General features: G+C 36.9%; 1 protein-coding gene across 12 annotated transcripts in view; it reads right to left on the bottom strand.

Annotated features, from left to right (window-relative positions):
• The window catches only part of PLEKHA1 (pleckstrin homology domain containing A1), a 56199-nt gene that overhangs the window by 29314 nt on the left and 4858 nt on the right, over window positions 1-22027 (bottom strand). For all 12 annotated transcript variants that reach the window (XR_005985923.1, XR_005985922.1, XM_041742658.1 and 9 more), the window contains exons 2-4: window positions 10800-10960; window positions 5393-5449; window positions 2792-2837 (exon numbers count right to left, since the gene is read on the bottom strand). Coding sequence is in view for 10 of the 12 variants with exons in the window: in XM_041742658.1 (XP_041598592.1) it covers window positions 2792-2837; window positions 5393-5449; window positions 10800-10940 (244 nt within the window). In the remaining 2 variants the exon portion in view is untranslated. The remainder of the gene's footprint in view (window positions 1-2791; window positions 2838-5392; window positions 5450-10799; window positions 10961-22027) is intronic.

Consider the following 22027-nt stretch of genomic DNA (forward strand, 5'->3'; position numbering starts at 1 on the left):
CAGATTTTCACTTAGTCCTCCTATTTTCAGTTTCATGCCTCATCCCTCTCCTTCTCCCCAAGCACAGAGCCTCAGTGATTCTATTTCTTTTTTTTTTTTATTTTTTATTTACTTAAGTAATTTCTATACCCTTCATCAGACTCAAACTCATGACCCTGAGATCAAGAGTCACAAGCTCCTCCAATGGAGCCGGTTAGGGGCCCCTCCCTGATTCTATTTCTAACAATACTACACATGCCATTTCTTGCTGCGATGGTGGAAAGGTAGCTATGGAAGCACGGACCAGAGGCTACTCCTGACACAGACATCTAAATGTAGTCCTTATTTTCAGACCCTCCTCTCTGATGCATTCCCAGGCAACACCCAGAACCTAAGCCTATCTGGAGTTGGGATAGGGGCAGGACCCAGACAGGCCAGCTCTCCACTTGCCTCTTCTGCTACTCTGCTAAGTCATTTTACAGATCTCCATGCACTTCCCCTTGTATACACTGCAGGTTACAGATGTCTGCCAGTTTCATCAAAGATGATTTGGTGGTATTTCTTGTTCTCACTTGTTTTTGAGTAATCTAAGATGAAATAAAGGTGGAAGAGTCTTTATGTTGCCATTCTAAATAGAAGTTGTGGTTCCATTTTAGGGGCCTGTGCCTCCCTCTCTGAAGGCAAGCATTTTGTGAATCTCTTCTCTTATCCCCTCCAGTAGTAAAGAATAACACTACTGTCAAACCAATCTTTGATTCCAAGTAAAATCAACTATTCTAAATACTCTAATAACTGAATATCACATCTATTACCATATAGTCCTAAGTCCTTCAAAGTGTAGGTTTGAGATTTACATTAAAAAGACTTGTCAGGATCCCTGGGTGGCGCAGCGGTTTGGTGCCTGCCTTTGGCCCAGGGCACGATCCTGGAGACCTGGGATCGAGTCCCATGTCGGGCTCCCGGCGCATGGAGCCTGCTTCTCCCTCTGCCTGTGTCTCTGCCTGTGTGTGTGTGTGTGTGTGTGTGTGTGTGTGTGTGTGTGTGTGTGACTATCATAAATAAAAATTTTTTAAAAATTATTAAAAAGACTGGTCAAGAGTATATGCATCACACATTCTAAAACACAAAGTTCTGTTACTTGACTTGCCCCCATTACCGTTTCATTCACAAGGCTCTGAGGCATTTTCCTATTTGGTAACCAAAATTTAAAATTTTTAATAAACACATAATTTTTTTAGTTTTTAGTGGTGATAAAAGCCTTATAGAGAATTCTCTAAACAGCTACACTACATCCTGCTCTGATCCTATTTTCTTACTAGACATATATGTTGCCATCAGATATTATCCCTAACACAATGCCTAGAGAAGAAATCTGCCCTTTACAAGCAAGAGACCAAGGAACTTTAACATCAAATCTACCTCAAGAAGTATCTTACTTTCATGTAAAAACATGTCAGTAGGCCACTCTGAATTTTGTCCTTTCCAACACTAGTGTCCACTAACATATTGAGGGCACATCAATTCTCCCAGCTTCAACTACCACCATCTTCACAGGTTCCAAATTTCTCCATCCTTGATCTTGATCTTCAGGCTCTATCCAGTCCTCGATTACTATCACCAGAACGTTTCCATTTGGATGTTTCCCCAACACGTCGAACTCCTAATCAAACATTTTACCCCATCCAGCTCTCCTTGATTCATTTCTTTACCAGAAGTGAACCTACCTGAAACGTCTCTCTTCCCACATATCCAGTCACCATGTCCCTGCACATTTCCTGCAACTGTTGTTTGTCCTTCCTTTCTCCCCCACTGTCACCACCCAGATTCAGGCCCTTAGTAGTTTGGAAGCCCCTGAACTATTTTACCTGCATCAAAACTCTATCCATGCAAAACACTTCCTTCACCTAATATCAGCTTTCTATACACTAATTTCTCACCTCTCGTTTGCACACACATACATACACATATCACCTATCAACATGTTCTACCTGGAATCTGCCTATCCTTTTACTTTCTGGTCTGTCACTGTTCACACCCACAGCTTCACACAGTGCTCAGGTGCCCATGTACACCATGTTCTTCTCTGTATGCCTCTGTCCCTGTGGTTCCATCTCCTTTTCTTCCCAAACGGCAGAGGATGATCAAGCTTAGCTGGCCACCGAATGCAGTGTCTCCTCACCCAGTGTGGCTTCCCCTGACTCCCCGGTAAGGATCTGAAGCTCTTCCTTTGTGGTTAATAGATTGGACACTCCTTTATCTACTGACTGTAACAAATGCAAAGATATTGCCAGATACTGTGTCTGTGAGACAAGTAGCCTATGAGACTCTTAAGGGCAATGACTGCTTCTTGTTACTCTCGCAGCACCCAGGCCAAGCACAATGTGCATATACAAGACATTCGCTAAGTGTCTGGTGAACAAGTGGATCAGACACCCTCAACTACCTCTACCCCTAAACTGCAACTTCTCACTACCCACAAGCTGAAAACCAAATCCTTTCCATTATTTTTGTATTTAATATACAATAAAAATTACTAGAAATCTCACTGGTAGTGATCACTATATATAGTAGATAATGACTACGTGTGAGCAGAGGGAGGTGGCTATGACTGGGATGGATGCAGGAAAGAGGCTTCAAGAGCAGAGGAGAAGTTTTATTTCTTCACCTGGATGGTGGTTTCAAAGGAATTTCCCTTAGAATAATCTATTAACCCACAGGTTTGTGTTGTGTGGTTTTCGGGGACTGTTTTCTTTTAGAGTATAATGTAATATGTTAACCAAAGTTAATGAAAGTATAAAATATGGCTACTTACCAAAACAGAACTCAGCCTTTGGTCTAAGCTTAGTTGCATCGCTAACCTAACAAAAAAAAAAAGAAACAAGTCACTCACTTCTTCATACACTCCTATAACCAACTTTAAATGCTGCGTGAACTTCCACATGTATGACTTCCCAATAATAACACACATTTAGTACACGATCTAAAATTAAACTTTAAAGGCTACTGCAAAAGAACCGCAAATTAAACATAGAATATGGCTCCCAATTGCAAAATGTTAAAACAAATCAAACTTCCATGTTCTTTTTGAACAAACTTGTATTTATTCAAAGGAAATGTGAAGAAGTTGAAAGTAAATCATTATGTTTTATATAACACATAGAAAAATTTTTAGTTTAACATTATTTCCAAAATACCCTCAGAAAACTCTACAGAAATTGAATTGTTCCCAAATTGCCTATTTCTAAATTAGCTGTGAACTTTAAGAGAAAATGATGTGGGCAAAGGGGAGACTGTGTATTTACTCAAGCCCAAAAATCCAGAAGACATTAATCTGCAATGAGGAAACCAAAATGGCACTGGATCTTCCTGTATGTTAGAATACCTTAGGATAATGGGGTTGCTTCACTAAATGCAACACATGGCTCCTTTCAGAAGGTGAAACAATTGGCTGCACCTGGTTGCTGTTACCCCTTTAAATAAAGTAGTGCTCTTGGAAGCCCATTCATGACTATTTCCACCCTGCTGCCCAGTGTTAGAACATATAATTGTAGCATCTGTTTTGTACCTTCAAAAGGAATTCTAAGTCTGGGGTTCCTGACTGATCCTAACTACAAATTCACAGCTCTGAGTCACACTGGAATTTGTTCCAGGAATAAATTCTGGAAAAAAAGTGGCATGTCTAAAGTAGAGTACAAACTGTACAATTCAAACTTTGGAAAGCTGTGGGACAGAGATGAAAGTCAACAGAACTGCACAGGGAAGTTATATTTTAAAAGGAGAGCAAAGGAGTTGGGAAGCAGATGGCCAATCAGGCCTACCTGCTTAGTTAATATTTATTTTTAAAGAGCTCCCATTTTTTAAAAGACCAGGCAACAAACAATCGAAAAGATACAAGCACGTGGTCAATCTCTCAACTGCCTATTCCTCATCATTGCATTGAGAGTCAAAAATACCTGGCAGTGGGACGCCTGAGTGGCTCAGTTTCTGCCTTCAGCTCAGAGAGGGATCCCAGTCTGGGGATCGGTCCTGCATGGGGCTCCCTGTGGGGAGCCTGCTTCTCCCTCTGCCTATGTCTCTGTCTCTCTGTGTCTCTCATGAATAAATAAATCAAATATTAAAAATACCTGGCAGCATATTCACATTACAGTACACATATATTGTAGGCAAGTAAGACTACAAGGGACTACAGTTTTACTTTACAGTAGAATTCTATGCTTCCTAATAACAATCGCTATAGAATTTAGGGGCACCTGGCTGGCTCAGTTGGCTAAGCATCTGCCTTAGGCTCAGGTCACGATCCTAGGGTGCTTGGATGGAGCCTGGCATCAGGCTCCCTGTTCAGAGGGGACTCTGCTTCTCCCTCTCCCTCTCATGCTCATGCTCACTCTATCTCCAAAAAAACAAATAAAATCTTAAAAAAAAAAAAAAAAAGAATTTAAGCAGGTTACCCTGAAGCATTTAGTAAATGTCTTAATTTACTGGAACACTTGAGGTATACTTAAACAATACTTGTCTTTTACAAATTAAATAATATGGTTTTAATTTTTAAAAATAATAAAATGTTGCCCTTTAAATATGTATTTATTGTGCAAGGGCTGCTTTTCTCTTTTTGTCAATGAGAACGATGCTGAAAACAAAGTACTTTATCGATAAAAATGTCCTTTAAACAGAGGCACACTTGTAAACTGGTCTTCTCTTGAAGACCTTTGCTAACAAATTCCACTATAAGCATAACAGTATGCACATGCATATGACTTAATGTTACTATTCACATCTTGTAACTTAAGTCATCTACAAACATTACTTTGTATAAAAACCCCACTGATCTAGCTCCTCAACATCGCTACCTCATTTTCCAAAACCCCAATAAAATAAAGGGGGAAAAACACCTGAAAATATCAAATCTAAATTTTTGAGAAAATAGGACTGCAAAAATTTCAGAAATATCAACAAATAAGAAAACAGAAAATAGAAACAATGTGAAATGAGGGAGAAACCATTTTTTTTATCATGAAGATGGTTCTTATTTTCTTCAAAATAAAACATAAAAAATCAAAGGTAATGGGATTAAAAGTTGGTAACAGTTTAAATACAGACTTAGACAAAATCTTCTCCAGATTTCCCAAAGACAGAAGCTGTTAACTGATCTTAGTCCTTTTGATGTCTCTCCCAATCATAAAAGTTAATGTTAACTTTTGCAATTTGCCACATCTTGTAAATTAAATTAACACCATATTCTTCCTAATTTTATCAAAGAACTTCCTATACACAGTGATCAGGTTCTATTTTTAGCATGATATGACCCAAACATCAGCACTAAATAACACAGAAAGGAAACTGCTCCTTTTATTCACAATCTCATTCCAAGGAATTTTAATTCATGCATGAATGTGAAACAATATAGAAAAACTACCTTTGAAATGTAGGTAAGTTTTATGGCTCCCACACGTGATGATCCAGAAGGTAAGTTCTGGAAACAAATTATTAATATATAGTTAAAATCCAACATTAATCTATTTTACATTAGAATGTTCTACACATACTATATAAAGCTAAGAAATTAGAATTTTTGATATATTTTACAAATCAACTTTTTCAGTTCAAGAATTTATAAATCAAGTTGACAATGTGTATAAAAAAACTGAACTCTATTTTGCTCCACCATAATACATTCTATAACTAAAAGACTATTTTTGTCATTGTAGCTAAACTTTTCTTTAAAGCCAAAAACAAGACTGGATTTTGTTCCTAAAGGCAATGGGGAAAAATAATACTTCGAGACATAAATACAATCATAAGAAATTTCAAAAGACTATACAAATTATTCTATTAAAATTTTTTATCAAGTATATCCCTCAAAAAATTGATTTCCCTCATTTAAATACATTAGTATTTAATCATGCCATATTTTATTTACATTGATACCACTTTTTCAAAATAATTATTAACACTCTTTAAGCCATATGTAGAAAATGTATACATTGACACTTCAACTAAAATATTTCTATTCTTCCCTTAACAATTCTAGGGAGGGTTTTGGATCTTAGAAGAGCTAAAAAAGAATTAAGAAGAGGGAAAATCATTTCTGGCAGACTATCAGGAAAGACTGTGGAGAAATGAATAGCATTTAAGTTGGTCTTTAAAGGAAAAACCTGAAACGCAAACAGCAGAAGAGAGAATATTCCAGGTGGAGAAAGCAGAGGAGCCACAAGGAGGACACCCAGAGGCTTTGTACTACAATGGGGAAATGGCTACATAGGGTTGGAGGAGAAAATGGTGGTTTGGGAACTTGAACCGAGAACCTAACTATACAGGACCTAAATAAAGAAGTAGCAAAGAACTTATACTGTTAAGAATTTGAACCATTAGTGAAAGCTTATGGGCATTCTGTAATCAAAATTGTGCCTTGATATATCCTGTAATACAATAAACTGGATGGACTGTAGAGGTGGGAGATGGAGGCAAAAACACCAGATAAAAATATCTGGAAAAAAATAATAAAGAATATAAAAGAAAACACTGATAGAAGATTTTAAAAGTAAAATTAAAACAATATTAACTCTAAAAGTTCCTTTCATTGTAGATTAACCAAGTTCAACCTTTTAACTGACTTTATTATAATGTACATTAAAAGGAAAAACTTTGGCTATGTTTTTATGAGTGATTAGGAGGTACCTTTCCCAGATCTCTCTCTAAGCTTACTGGAAACAATTAATTATATAAAAGCCTACACATTTCAAAGACTTAAGATCCCCAAACATAAACTTCATTATTGTTGACAGGGATAGGTCTTTTCAAAACTTTCACTCCTATGTAAACTGCATTATGTTTTGCTTTTTTTTTTAATAATAAATTTATTTTTTATTGGTGTTCAATTTGCCAACATACAGAATAACACCCAGTGTATGTTTTGCTTTAAACTATATACTATGTTCAGGCTCCTAAGTATAAACCATAAATATGTATATAAAATAAAATTATAATTTTTTTTTAAATTTTTATTTATTTATGATAGTCACAGAGAGAGAGAGAGAGAGGCAGAGACACAGGCAGAGGGAGAAGCAGGCTCCATGCACCGGAGCCTGATGTGGGATTCGATCCCGGGTCTCCAGGATCGCGCCCTAGGCCAAAGGCAGGCGCTCAACCGCTGCGCCACCCAGGGATCCCTAAAATTATAATTTTTAAGGTATACTTTTAAATGGCTGTGTTCTTATACAAAATGTCTTATGTTTAGAGATTGCTTTGTTGATTTTTTTTTTAATTTTGGATAAGGAAATGAAATGTTAAAATGTCTTCAAGACCCCCTAACTACTATTAAAGTGATTTTTCAAACGCTGCTGCCCTTCCATTCAAAATTGTTATTTTTCTTTTAAGTCCTCCAAAAATTTATTATTTTAACCAGCTGTTCTAAGCCTTTGTATGAGGAAGAGAAATAAGAACTATGTCATGGCCACATGACATGAAGGGTCACAGATTAAACAGTAGTCTAGTACAGGGAAATATAAGTAGCTGAGAGAGAGAATATTCAAAATACCTAGTTTCTATGGATCAGTATGATTACTGCCAAGTTCAACTACAAAAAAAGTAGCTTTCAAAATCGGTTCCCAGGGATCCCTGGGTGGCGCAGCGGTTTGGCGCCTGCCTTTGGCCCAGGGCGCGATCCTGGAGACCCGGGATCGAATCCCACGTCGGGCTCCCGGTGCATGGAGCCTGCTTCTCCCTCTGCCTGTGTCTCTGTCTCTCTCTGTCTCTCTCTGTGGCTATCATAAATTAAAAAATCGGTTCCCAGACAGTGAACAAGAAATAATCAACTAGTAACATTTACGATAAAAAGGAAAATGAGCCATTTGTTCTTAAGTGTTCCTATACTCCTTTTGCCAAAATACTTTTTCAAGTTTCTTCGAAGTCAGTTCCTGATACAGATACTCCATTATTTAATTCTTCACCATTGCAAACATCCCAACAAAACACAGAAAGCTCTGAATGGATCCCTAGTAATATACTAGAATGGACTTCTAAACCAACAGCTTAGTGGTAAAGAAAGGAAAATGTAGGAAGAATGGCTCCATAAGGACAGGTGAGCCAAACTGACTTCCTTTTCATTATCAGAGTTATTTATTTATTATGATCAGCAGAAGTGTGTTATAGCGCTGTAACATATGCAATTACATTGAATCATGAAATGGTCTATTTTTTTTTAGTAGATCAAAATGGTGACATATTGGAAATTTCATGTGGTTCAACCTAACCCAATAATCTTAGCAAGACATTTTACTAAAGTTTTCATCAGGAGCTATGTGACTTAATACATTTAAAAAAGACACAACGCTGGTATACTGATGGCTAATTCACTGGCTACAGAGTCAAGATTGTAAAAGATTCTTATCAGTTAGCATGAAGAATTAAAATTATTAAGCACTAAATAGATTTAAAATTCTGTACTACATTCATAAAAACCAATGTGCTAATTACACCACAGAAATCTGGCTTTTAAAGACTTCATGTTGGGGCACTGGCTGGTTCAGTCAGAAGAGCATGCAATTTTCAATCTGGGGATCATGAGCTTGAGCTCCTCACTATAGGTTTACTTAAATAAAGAAACTTTTTTTTTTAATTTTTTTTTTAATTTTTATTTATTTATGATAGTCACAGAGAGAGAGAGAGAGGCAGAGACATAGGCAGAGGGAGAAGCAGGCTCCATGCACCGGGAGCCTGATGTGGGATTCGATCCTGGGTCTCCAGGATCGCGCCCTGGGCCAAAGGCAAGCGCCAAACCACTGCGCCACCCAGGGATCCCAAATAAAGAAACTTAAAAAAAAAATTACAACTTAAAAAAAACAAAAGAACAGTTCATATGAAAAAGCTCCAGCTGAGTGCAAAAGATCTAGCTCAATGCAAATTTTAATATACACCCTCCCTGCTACAAAGTGACCTATTCTCCACACATGCCACCAGCTTCCTTGCTTGGATTTCTTTACCCACGCTATTCTTTGAGCACTGGAATACTCAATTCCCCATCTCTTAGCCAAAATCGTATCCACCCTCTGGGTCAATTTTGAATGCTACTATGTCCAAGAAGGACTTAACTCAATTCTAAGTTCATGTTTCCTTTGGTGTAATAAACATAGTCCATTTTGTGATCACCTTCATTGAGCTGTAGGTGGGAAATGCTGATAAAAGGAGGAATTCTGAGGGGACAATCTAGCATTATGAAGAAAGGAAAAACAACCAAGAAGCTTTAGATACAATTTGGGAGAAACCATATCTATCACCACCAGGTCTTGTGAAGAGAGACAAACCAGGAAGAGCTCAGGCCAGAACTGTGCAAAGGCTTGTGCAGGTGAGAAGAACCGGAAACCAGGATCTAGTATCGAGCAGGGAGAAGGAGTCAAGGGGGATTAAGTTACTTTCCACTTTGCAAAAGAGTTTAGGAGGGCACTGCACCACAGATAAAAAGATGGGGTCATAAAGGGGAGAAATCTATGTAAAAAATACAATAAATAAATGTGAACTTTTGATTTCTGCTGACCTGTTCCTTCTTCCACTGACTCTGGCCAAGTAAATAAAGATATTAATCATGTAGTTGCATAGCCAGATTACTACCACCAAGAAAGGTAGTTACACCCAAAGATAAGGCAGTAAAACAGTGTTAATAAGCTCTATAAGGATAAGGCTAGAGAGTAGACAGTTCCTAGGGAAAAAAAAAGTCTCAAAATCAGCACTCAAATAATCTACACTGAATTAAAATACAAATTATCATCCAAAATTTGAAACTCTGTGTCTGGATAAAGGACTAAACTTACTTTATAGAGAATCATAGGACAGGGTAGGTTAATGGTGAACAGATACAAGAAAATAGATTTTGGCTCACAGAGCAAGTAATAATTAGAGCATCACAAATATCATAAGTGCTTTTTCATAATGTATAATTCAAGCAACTGCTAAAGTGAAGATCAGGGATAGGCAAGTTTCCTGCATTAAGGAGGTGGAATTTGTGCTAAGATGCCTTACAATTTGAATTCTATATGAACAAATATAAATGCATTAGTACATGGCATTTTGTCTAACCTGAAGTAAGTACAGGGTGGTAAAGAATACTAGAATGGTTGTCAGAGGATCTAGCTCCTTCTTTGTGAAACAGAATGAAACCTCCTACCACTCCCCACTCCTCCCTTGACTAGACAGGATCAGCTTAGACGTTTGCTAGGGACTCATCCTTGTAACATCCATCCCAATTTGAATGAAGAGTTTCACAAGGAGAGAAAACTACTCGACAAGGTCTTTCGCAGATCTTAAAACAGGGATTCTAATTTTTAATTTATAACATTTCCCCACTGATTTGAAAGGCAACAAAAAAAAAAAATCCAAGTGCATTTCAATTCATGAATGGCATTATACTGGCTAACACTCAAATCTGCCACTACAAGATGAAAGGACTACACGTGCACAAGAGTGTCAACTAGTTCAAGTAGTTTCTTTACCAAAAGACTGCAGTCTCTATCCTAGAGACAGTATCTTTTATTTAAGTGATTTCTGAATTCTCTGTCAGAGATAGCATTTCTCCTCCAGGGTGGGGGAGGGGCATAAAAACATATATGCATGCACAAATTTTTATTAAATAAACTTAGTTTCATTTTCTGAAATTCAAGTAAGACAGCAGACATTCAGCATACAGGACGGGAAGAATGCAGCCAGTAGAAATAAATCTACCCACAGACTGAGAAAACAAATCATAACACCCATATAGTATGTTAAAGTACTTTAATAATTAAAATTCTTGTGTGCTTTGGAAAAAAGGTAACTATTTGGATTTTACAAACCTGTGGATTATCCATGTACCATACAAAACTATCTTCTCTGGTATCCAGTATGAAGTACCTTCGAAGAAATTTCCCACTGTTTTCATTTTCCTCAATGTCTAGAAAACCACAAATGCGATTCTGACGATCCACATAAGGCATTTCTGAGCCTGAACATTACACTGTAAAATAAAAACATTTGACAGTAAGTACTTCTCAGTGGACTTCAAGCATAAAATGTGCTTTATACAATTTATTTAACAAAGAGTCTACTTCCCAACACAAGTTGGGGGCCAGTTAATGTGAATATACACGAAGCATGGGCAAAAACCATGTTTGAAATGAAGCTTACTATGAGTGGTTACCAAATACAACTATACATATTGATGGGAACAAAGGAGAGCTATTAACCTCAGTTGAACAACTGACTTACTCTTTTTCCTAAGTATACCCAGGTAAGCCAAAAAATTAGCTCTCCAAACTTTGATTTCCTTACTTATAGGGACGCATGGATGGCTCAGTCAGTTAAGCATCTGCCTTTGGCTCAGGTCATGATCCTAGGATTCTGAGATCAAGCCCTGCATCAGGCTCTCTGCTCAGCAGGGAGTCTGCTTCTCGCTCTCCCTCTGTGCTCTCTTTCCCTCTCTCACTCTTCTCTTAAACAGATAAAATCTTAAAAAAAAAAAAATCCTCACTTATTAATCGAGATAATCTTCCTTTCAGATTATTCCAGAATATTTTTGAATTCACAGAACAACAGCTAGCACATATTGGTCACTAACTATATGCCAGGCTCTGTGCAAGGTGCCTTTCCATGCATTTTCTCACTGAACCCTGAAAACGACCCAATGAATAGGCATCATCATCCCCATTTCACAGATAAGAAACCTAACGCTCATAAGGGAAAGTAACTTTCTAAGAACTAGTAGATAATAAATGAAAACATACACCAAGACTCTTGAGCTCTAGAGCTTATATCTTAACATCCACACCATATCGTCTCTCTAAAACTCTTTGAATTGCTAAAACTAAAATGAATCAAAGTAAAATTAACATCATGATAAAGAGAGATAAGCAGGTATTATGTGCTTCTCAATGGAACACAACCATCACCTATGACGGCAACATGTAACAAAAAAAGTTTTTATCTGAATCGGATCCAGTCTCTAGATCTCCGTATGCTGAACTACCAATTTACAGGAAACAAAAAAGGTAGAGAACACAGTAAACTGTGCCACAGGGGTTCAATTAGCTCAAGTCAGACTGTGGGAAACAGCAGGACAAACAGCCCAGCTTCTTCAGCAAATAAATTATTATGGGGGAGTGAGAGAGGAGAAGAGAAAAATTATAGATTACAAGAGACTTCAGAGGCATATCATATTCTGATCCTTAAAGTACTAAAAGTTTTGTTGTACTGATTAAAGTTAAAAACTATGACTTGAGTAAAAAGCAGTGTTCCTAGCCTTTTTTCTTTTTTCTCTAGAAACTATAGATTTGTGACTCCTTCCTGGTGGATGCAAATCTGCAGACTATTTCTATTCCAATTCTTCTAGAGCTGGCACCAACATCTTTTGGCAGGTTGAATTTATTATGTATGTACCTAGTTCTTCATTTAAAGGCCCAAGGTTGTTCAACCCACAGTAAAAAAATTCAATTGGAACACATCCTGATATACTGCATATCTAAATCACAATTCTGTATGCAGCCATAGAAAAAGACACACTAAAAATTTTTAAACAAAATTATCCACTAAGTTTATACATGTGTGGCACTTAGAGTTTATATAAATCTGATACTTAGAGGAGATAGTTTCTTTTTTTTTTTTTTTTTTTTTTAGAATTTTATTTTATTTATGATAGTCACAGAGAGAGAGAGAGAGAGGCAGAGACACAGGCAGAGGGAGGAGAAGCAGGCTCCATGCACCGGGAGCCCGACGCGGGACTCGATCCCGGGTCTCCAGGATCGCGCCCTGGGCCAAAGGCAGGCGCCAAACCGCTGCACCACCCAGGGATCCCAAGGAGATAGTTTCTTTAATGAACTTACCCAACATTTAAAAAATTTCTAAAATGTATTCAAAACTTTAAAAATTAATACATTATACTAATGTACAGGCATAGTTCCTTTTACTGTGCTTCACTTTATTGTATTTCGCAGATAGTGGTTTTTTTACAAACTGAAGGTTTGCAGCAAACCTTACATGGAGCAAGTCTACTGGCACCATTTTTCCAATAGCATCTGTTCACTTTGTGTCTCTGTGCCACATCTGGGTAATTCTTATAATGTTTCAAACCTTTTCATTATTATTACATTTTTTATTATTATTACATTTTTTATGGTGATCTGTGATCAGTGATTTTGACTCGCTACAAGCTCAAGTGACAGTTGGCATTTTCTTAGCAATAAAGGATTTTTAAAATAAGACATGTACATTGTTTTCTTTAGACATAATATTACACAATTAGACTACAGTATAGTGTGAATGTAACTTTTACATACACTGGAAAACTAAAAACTTCATTTGCTTTATTGTAATACTTGCTTTACTGTGGTGGTCTGGAGTCAAACCCACAGTATCTTCCAAGTATGCCTGTGTTCTACAAAAATAAAAAGTATCCACTTGTGTGGTGCCATGAGAATAGACCAAAGGAACAGTATTGAGAGCCCAGATTAATCCATACATCTATGGCCAACTAATTTTCAACAAAGGTGCCAACATCATGCAATAGGGAAAATTTGGCCTCTTCAAAACATGGTGCTGGGACAACTGGATATTCACATGCTAAAGAATGAAAGTGAATCCTTCTTCACATTATGTATGAAAGCTAACTCAAAATGGATTAACAATCTGAATATAAGATAGCTAAAACTATAAAACTTTAAGAAAACACGGAGGCTGATATTCGAGATCTTGGATTTGGCAATGAATATTTAAGTATGACACCAAAGTATGAACAACAAAAGAAAAAAATAGGTTAAATTGGACTTCGTAAAAACTAAAAGCTTTTTTTTTTTTAAGAGAGAGGGAGTGTGCAAGGGTGGGGGGAGAGAGAAACTTAAGCAAACTCTGCACTGAGCTGGAGCCCAATGCTGGGCTCAATCTCATGACCCCAAGATCACAACCTGAGCTAAAACCAAAAGTCGGACACAACCCACTGTGCCACCCAGGTGCCCCAAAACTAAAAGCTTTTTTGCATCAAAGGACATCAAGAAAATGAAAAGAGAACCTACAGATGGGAGTAAATATTCACAAATTACATATCTAACAAGGGTCTAGTATCCAGAGTATATAGCTATAACAACTCATCTCCAACAATCTAGATAAAAAATAGGCAAAGACTTGAAAAGACATTTCTCCCAAAGAAGATATACAAATGGCCAAAGAGAACATAAAAAAGATGCTCAGTATCATTGGTAATTAGGGAACTGTAAATCAAAGCCACAGTGAGATACCACTTTATACCCACTAGGATGGTGATTATTAAAAGAAAGGAAAACAAATGCTGACGAAGATGTGGATAAACTGGACCCCACACACACATTGCAAATGGTACAACAGCTGATAAGAACAGTTTAGTAGTTCTTCTAAAGTTGAACACAGAATTACCATACAACTCAGCATTTTCACTCCTAGATATACATACACCCAAAAGAAGTGAAAACAGGTACTCACACATAAATATTAAGAGTAGCACTGTTCACAATAGCCAAAAAGTGGAAACAACCCATATGTTCATCAACAGGTAAACACAATGTGCTCTATCCAACACAATGGAATATTATGCAGACACAAACAAGAATGAAGTACTGATACAATAATCCAATAAAAAATCCATTAAAAAGTCCAATTAAAAAAAGAATATTTTATAAAAATTAGAATTATTATATATATTCCATGATATATATTGAAATGCAAATGACCTAGAAAAGCCAAATCTATTTCCCAAAGAATAAAGTAGGCTGACTTACACTATTTGATTTTAAGACTTACAAAAAAGCTACAGCAATAAAAACAGTGTAGGATTGATAAAAAAGAAGACAGATATAATAAATCAGTAGAACAGAGTAGCATCCAGGAACAGACTCTTACATACATATTGTCAATTGATTTTCAACAAAGATGCCAAGACAATTCCATAGGGAAAGGAGTCTTTTCAATGAATGGTGCTAGAACAATTAAGTACTCATGTAGGGAAAAAAAATGTAATGAAATTAATCATGACCAAATATAAAAGCTACAGCAATAAAGCTTCAAAAAAATATAGGAGTAAGTGTTCATGACCTTGGGAGTACACAAAGATTTCTTAAGATATAAAGAGCCTGAGCCATACAGTAGTTGTTATATCGGATTTAAAAAATTAAAAACTGCTCTTTGAAAGACACTGCTAAGAAATCAAGAGAAACCACAGAATGAGAAAAACATTTAGTACATACCTGTCTATCAGATAAATGGTATCCAAAAACAGGCAAGAAATTATTACAATTCAATAATAAGACAAGCAACCAAATAGGAAAATGACCAAAAAATCTGAAGAAACAAGTCAATGAAGATACAAATAGCAAATGAGCACATGGTAAGATGTTCATAATCATTAGTCGGGAAGGTACTGCAAATAAAAACCATAAGATACTACAACATACCTAACAGAATGGCTAGAGCAAGAACCAAAAGCAACAACAAAACCTGACAATATCAAGGGCTGTCAAGAATGTGGAACAAGTGAACTCCCTTTCATACACTGCTGGTGGGAATGCAAAATAATACAGTGACTTGGAAGGACAGTTTGGCAGTTTCTCATAAAGCTAGACATACTATTATAATATAACCCAGCAATCCTACTGTGAGCTGGGAGCTGTGTTGGCACAAAAATTTGTACAAACGTCTACAGCAACAATATTTATAACTGGTAAAAATCAGAAACAACCCAATGTCCTTTGACCAATAAATGAATAACTATACAACCAATACAACAGAATACTAGTTAGCAATATAAAGGAACAAACCCACTATACATACATGGGTAAATCTCAAAATCTATTTTGCTGCATGAAAGAAGCAAGACCACAAAAGCTACTGGGACAGAGAACAAAACCAGTGGGTGAAAGGAGGGGTTGGCTTCAAAGGGTAATTTTGTAGTGATGGAACTGTTCTGCATCTTAATTGTGGTAGGACACACCACTATGCATCCATCAAAACTCAGGCCCATATATCAACAGAGTAAACCTTACTGCATCCAAGTTAAAAAACAAAACAAACTATAGTGATAAAAAATAGATCAGAATTGCTAGGGCTTGGGCAGCCCTGGTGGCGCAGGGGTTTAGTGCCGCCTGCAGCCAGGTGTGATCCTGAAGACCTGGGATCGAGTCCCACATCGGGCTTCCTGTATGGAACCTGCTTCTCCCTCTGCCTGTGTCTCTGCCCCTCTCTCCCTGTCTCTATGCATAAATAAAATCTTAAAAAAAAAAAAAAAAAAGAATTGCTAGGGCTTGAGGGGCACCTGAGTGACTCAGTGGTTAGGTATCCGACTCTTGGTTTCAGCTCAGGTCATGATCTCGTGGTTGTGAGATCGAGCCCCACACAAGGCTCCCTCTACACTCAGCAGGGAGTGTGCTGGAGATTCTCTCCCTCTACCTTTGCCCCTCTCCCTACTCTCTCTAGAATAAATAAATAAATCTTAAAAAAAAAAAAAAAAGAATTGCTAGGGCTTGGGATAAAGAAAAGGACTACAAAGGAACATAAGTATCATTTTTTTGATGATGTAACTATTGTGTATCTTGATTGTGATGGAACTTACACAATATATGCACATGTCAAAACTTACAGAACTGTGCTCGAAAATGAGTAAAATTTACCATATATAAATTATACTTCAAAATCCTGAATTTAAAAAGATACCATAAACACTCACCAGATAGCTAAACTTAAACAAAACAACAACATGAAATGTCAAAGATGTGGCACATCCAATATTTCTGTACTGTTGATGGGAATGTAAAATGATACAACCACTCTGGGAAAAGTTCTGGCAAAAAAAACCAAACCTACACCTAACATATGACCCAGCCATTCCATTCCTAGGTATTTATGCAAGAGAAATGAAAACATATATGTATGCAAAGATTACTTCACAAATATTTATATCAGCTTTATTCCTAATAGCTTCAAACTAGAAACAACCCAAATGTCCATTAACACATTGAGATAAATAAAATTCAATTGGTCTATACAATGAAATACTGTGTGAAAGCACTACAGCCACATGCCACAATATAGTCAAAACTCATCAGACTGTAAACTTTAAATGGATACAGTTCATTGTATATTAACTTAAATCTCTAAAAAGTTAATAAAAAATACCAGTAGCAATAAAAAATTCATTGATAAAATTGGCCATGCATAACTTTTTAAAAAGCTTTTGGATAGCAAAAACCTGATAAGCAAAGTCAAAACCAGTAGAAAATATTTACAACTTATATCATCACAAAGGGCTAATCTCCCTAACATTTAAGGAGATGCAAAAAAATGTCAAGGAAAATACATCAAAAATTCCATAGAATAATGGGCAAAACACATAAACAAATATTCTGCAGAAAAAGATATAAAAATGGCCCTTAAACATAAAAAAGATGCTTGACTTCACTCATAATAAGAAAAAAATCCCAAAATAACAGAGATGCAGTAAGCATTGCCACTGACACCACAAAAAAAACACAACCAGAGTTCATGTGTCTAAGGACATGATACTACCTATGAAAGTACCTTAAAAAAAAAAAAGAAAGTACCTTAGATGGGACACCTGGGTGGCTCAGCAGTTGAGCATCTATCTGCCTTTAGCTCAGAGCATGATCCTGGAGTCCCAGGGTGGGGTCCCACATTGGGCTCCCTTTGCCTATGTCTCTCTCTGTCTCTCTGTGTCTCTCATGAATAAATAAATAAAATCTTAAAAAAAAAAAAAAAAGTACCTTGAGGAGGGAAGGAAAAAAAATAGCTTACTTTGGCCAAACCTCTAAATCTAACTACCAATTAGTAGGAAATACAGAAAACAAAGGAAGGACGTGTAAAACCATATCACAGAGATTCAAATAGAAAAATCCAAGCTATAAGAAATTTCTCAGGACATATTAACATATTTCTTCAAAAATAAATTCCAAGGAAGCAGGGGGAAAGGAACAAGAGGAACAACCTATAAATTAAAAGACTTAGGGGCGCCTGGAATGGCTCAGTTGATTGAGCCTTCAACTCTTGGTTTTGGCTCACATTGTGATCTCAGGGTCCTGAGACTGAGCCCCATGTCACTGAGCCCCCAAGTCAGGCTCAGTGGAGAGTCAGCTTGAGATTCTCTCCCTCCCCCTCTCCCTCTCCCTCCGCCCCTCCTCCTGCCCCCAGGCACACTTGCCCACTAGCTTGCTCACTCTCAAATAAAATCTTTAAAAAATAAAAAAATGAAAAATAAAAGACTTAAAAAGACATAATCACAACATGTGGACCTTCTATAAATATAAATCCCATTTTTAAAAAACTGACATATTTAAGAAAATTAGATATTAGAATATTGCCTAATGGTATTAAGGAAACAGATCTTTATTTTCAGTGTGATAATGTTATTGTGATTATGTCACCAAGTAAATGAATCCTTATCAGTTTAGAGTTATTTACTGATACAGACATAACTTATTGCTGGCATAATCTGGGGGCAGGGAATGGAGGAGGCATGGCCTGGGTTGATAGTTGTTGGAGCTACATGGGTACTATAGTTATACAACTCTACTTTTGTGTATGTTCACAACCCTTCATAATAGAAAAAGTCTGTGTCACAGAGAGCTATCATTTCTCACCCATCAGACTGGCAAAAAGTCAAAAGCTTACCAATACACTATATTGGTGAAGCTATTAGAAAACAGGTACTTCTACGTTGCTCATGAAAATGCAAAATGCTGCAACACTGCTTAAGTGAATATGGCAGTATTTAACAAAATCATATATACCTTTATCCCGTAACTCTATTATCCCATTTGGTATTATCATTCTGAAGCTATTTTATATATATGATAGTATTTTATGTGCATTATAGGATACTATAAACGTATTAATACTATGACTATCTTAAATAACATAACACTAATATCTAAAGTAAACAATATACAATATAAAACATAGCATGCAATATATATATATAATATGAAGTAATAAAACATTTATTTGTTATTAGGAACCAAGATTTTCCTGCTAAGAGAAAAGATGTATCAATAAAAAAGGCAAACTCTACATAATACATCTGAATTAGAGATATTATGAACTTACAGTCTTTGAAAATATAGTAATCGAAAATCAGCACTTTGCAATCCCAACATAATTACTATTTAAGCAAGCATCTTCAATAACACTAAAACCACCACATAACAGGTTGTTAAAGAACAGAATATTCACACAGTCTTAAAATATCAACCCTACAGTTTTCTTAACTAATTACAAAGAGGAAAATGTATCTTTACAATGAAAGATCTTATAGCCCTCAGCTTTACCAAATGATTATCCAATGAATCTAGGGGCTAAGTACTAATGAGACTACCTCGTCCTCTAAACAGACCACATACTATATGATTCCAATGATACGAACTCCATATGGGCAAACCCATAAAGACAGAAGTAGATTAGCACATGCCTAAGGATAGAAGGGATGAGGGCAATGAGGAGTTGCTTAGGGATGGGAGGATACAGGGTTGCTTTTTAGGGTAATAAAAATATTCTAAAATTGATTGTGGTAACAGTTACACAATTCTGTGAATATACTAAAACTCACTGAATGGTACACTTTATGGGTGAATTGTACCTTAATAAAGCTGTTTTAAAAAAAGGGGGGGGGGGAGAAGAATTACAATTGTCTTTCATTCTAGATCACATCAGAAATCCTGAGAAACACTTCATCTCCCAGACTTCTGAATGTTAGAGTGTTCCAGGAGGTGGCCCATGGACCTCTTCTCTATATATATGCAGTCCCCTGGTGACTCACTTATTCACACAGGTCTACATACAGATGGCTTCCAAAAGTTATCTCCAGCCCTGGACATTCAGCTGAACTCCAGACTCAGGTATACAGCTGTCTACATATCTATTTACTCATCTAACAGATGTCTCAAACTTAACAAACAGCACTAGGTATTCCCCTTAGAATCCTGTTCCTCTCTATCTTTCTCATCTCAGTAAACAACCACTCCCTTCTTCCAGCTGTTCAGGCAAAATATCTTAGAGCCAGAATTGAATGAATCTTCTTTCTCTTTCATCACACATCCAATCAGCAAAACCTGTTGGCTCCATCTTGTAAGCATATCCAGAATCCCACTACTTCTCATCACTTGCACGGCTGCCATTCTGGTCCAGGCCACCATCACCTCTCAACTAGATGACTGTCCCTTGCTTCTGCTCTTACCCCCTTCACTTTATTATTCTCAAAACAGCAGAGTGATCCCATTAAAACATATATTCAAGTGTTTATTCAATAAACACATATTACTACTGGCCAAGCACTGTCCTAAATATTTAAATATTAATTTAATCCTTATAACAACTTTACAGATGAGAAAATAAAGCACAGAGAATTTTAAAAATAAGTTGTCCAAGGTCACAGGTTTAGGAAGTGGCACAGCTCAGATTCAAACCAGAGGAGTCTGGCTCTGGAACCCAGGCACTTCAATACCAGGTAATGTCACTCGGCTCAAAACTCTTAACCTTGGCTTATTATTAGAATTACCTAGGAGTTGTTAAAAATCCTGATGCCAAGGCTGGACACCTCCCCAGACCAATTAAATCAGAAACTCTGGAAATGGGGGCCAGGGGGTGCCTGGCTGGCTCAGTCAGAAGAGCATGCAACTGTTGATCTCAAGGATTATAAGTCTGAACCCCACACTGAGTGTACAAATTACTTAAATAAATAAAACTTTAAAAAAGAGAGAGAGAGAGAAGAAATGAAACAAAATTTTAGAGATGGGATTTGGACATCAGTACATTTTTTTTAAAAGATTTTATCTACTTGAGGGAGCGAGAGAAGCAGAATCCCCACTGAGCAGAAAGCTGAAGGTATACGCTTAACTGACTGAGCAATCCAGGCACCCCAACATCAGTACATTTTTAAATTTCCCCAGATAATTCCAGTGTTCAGCCAAGGTTAAGAACCACTGTTTCAATGTGATTGATCTCATCTCACTCAAAGTAAAAACCAAAGCCCTTACAAAGACATACAGGCCTCACCTACGCCTCCCAAACCCTATCCCAGCGCCCCCTCGGTCACTCATCTGGCCGATGGACTTCCTACTATGTCAGACAAGCTCCCCACTCAGGCCTTTGAACTCAAATATCGCTTTCTCAGAGAAAAAGTGACAACCTATCTTGATGCTATCTAAAATTGCAAAAGTGAACTATACAGCCACTTCCTATCTCCCTTTCCTGTTTTATTCTCCTTAGCATTTGCTAACAAACAATATCATTTACCTATTTACCTGTTTCCCCACACTGGAATGTTCACTCCATCAGAGCAGTGATTTTTGTGTGTATCTACTATTGTTTCTTCAGCGCTTAAAACAGTGCCTGTCACATGGAAGGCACTCAACTACTTGTTGAATGAAGTATCAAGGAGTCCATAATTACTGCCACAAATATTTTCTTCCTCCACAATTGTTTAATTCAAGTATAATTAACACACAGTGTTATATTAGTTTCAGGTGTACAATATGGTGATTCAACAATTCTATACATTACTCAGTGCTCACTGAGATAAGTGTATTCTTGATGCCCTTCACCTATTTCACCCATCCTCCACCCACCTCCCCTCTAGCAACCACCGGTTTGTTCTCCGTATCTAAGAAGCTAGGGTCTTTTTTGTCTCTTTTTTCTTTGTTCACTTGTTTTGTATCCTAACTTCCACATGAATCCAGTGAAATCATATGGTATTTGTCTTTTCCTGGCTGACTTACCTCACTTAGCATTATACCCTCTAGACCCACCCATGTTCTTGCAAAGAACATTAATATTTCAGTTTCTAGACAGAAACTTTCTTTTTCCTCATTAGACAAAAAATCATTTAGCAGATTTAACTGACTGGTTTGCTTGGACTATGGAAGGAAAAAAGTTCAAACACTACATTTCTATTTGTATTTGTATTTTTAGTAAAGCTAGTAGGAGGCAAGAAAAGATAAAACTGTATTATTAAAACCTTCCAGCATATGTATCCTTCAGTCTAAAGTATAGTTAGTTACAG

The sequence above is a fragment of the Vulpes lagopus genome, chromosome 2, assembly GCF_018345385.1.
Source record: "Vulpes lagopus strain Blue_001 chromosome 2, ASM1834538v1, whole genome shotgun sequence".
Lineage (NCBI taxonomy): Eukaryota > Metazoa > Chordata > Mammalia > Carnivora > Canidae > Vulpes > Vulpes lagopus.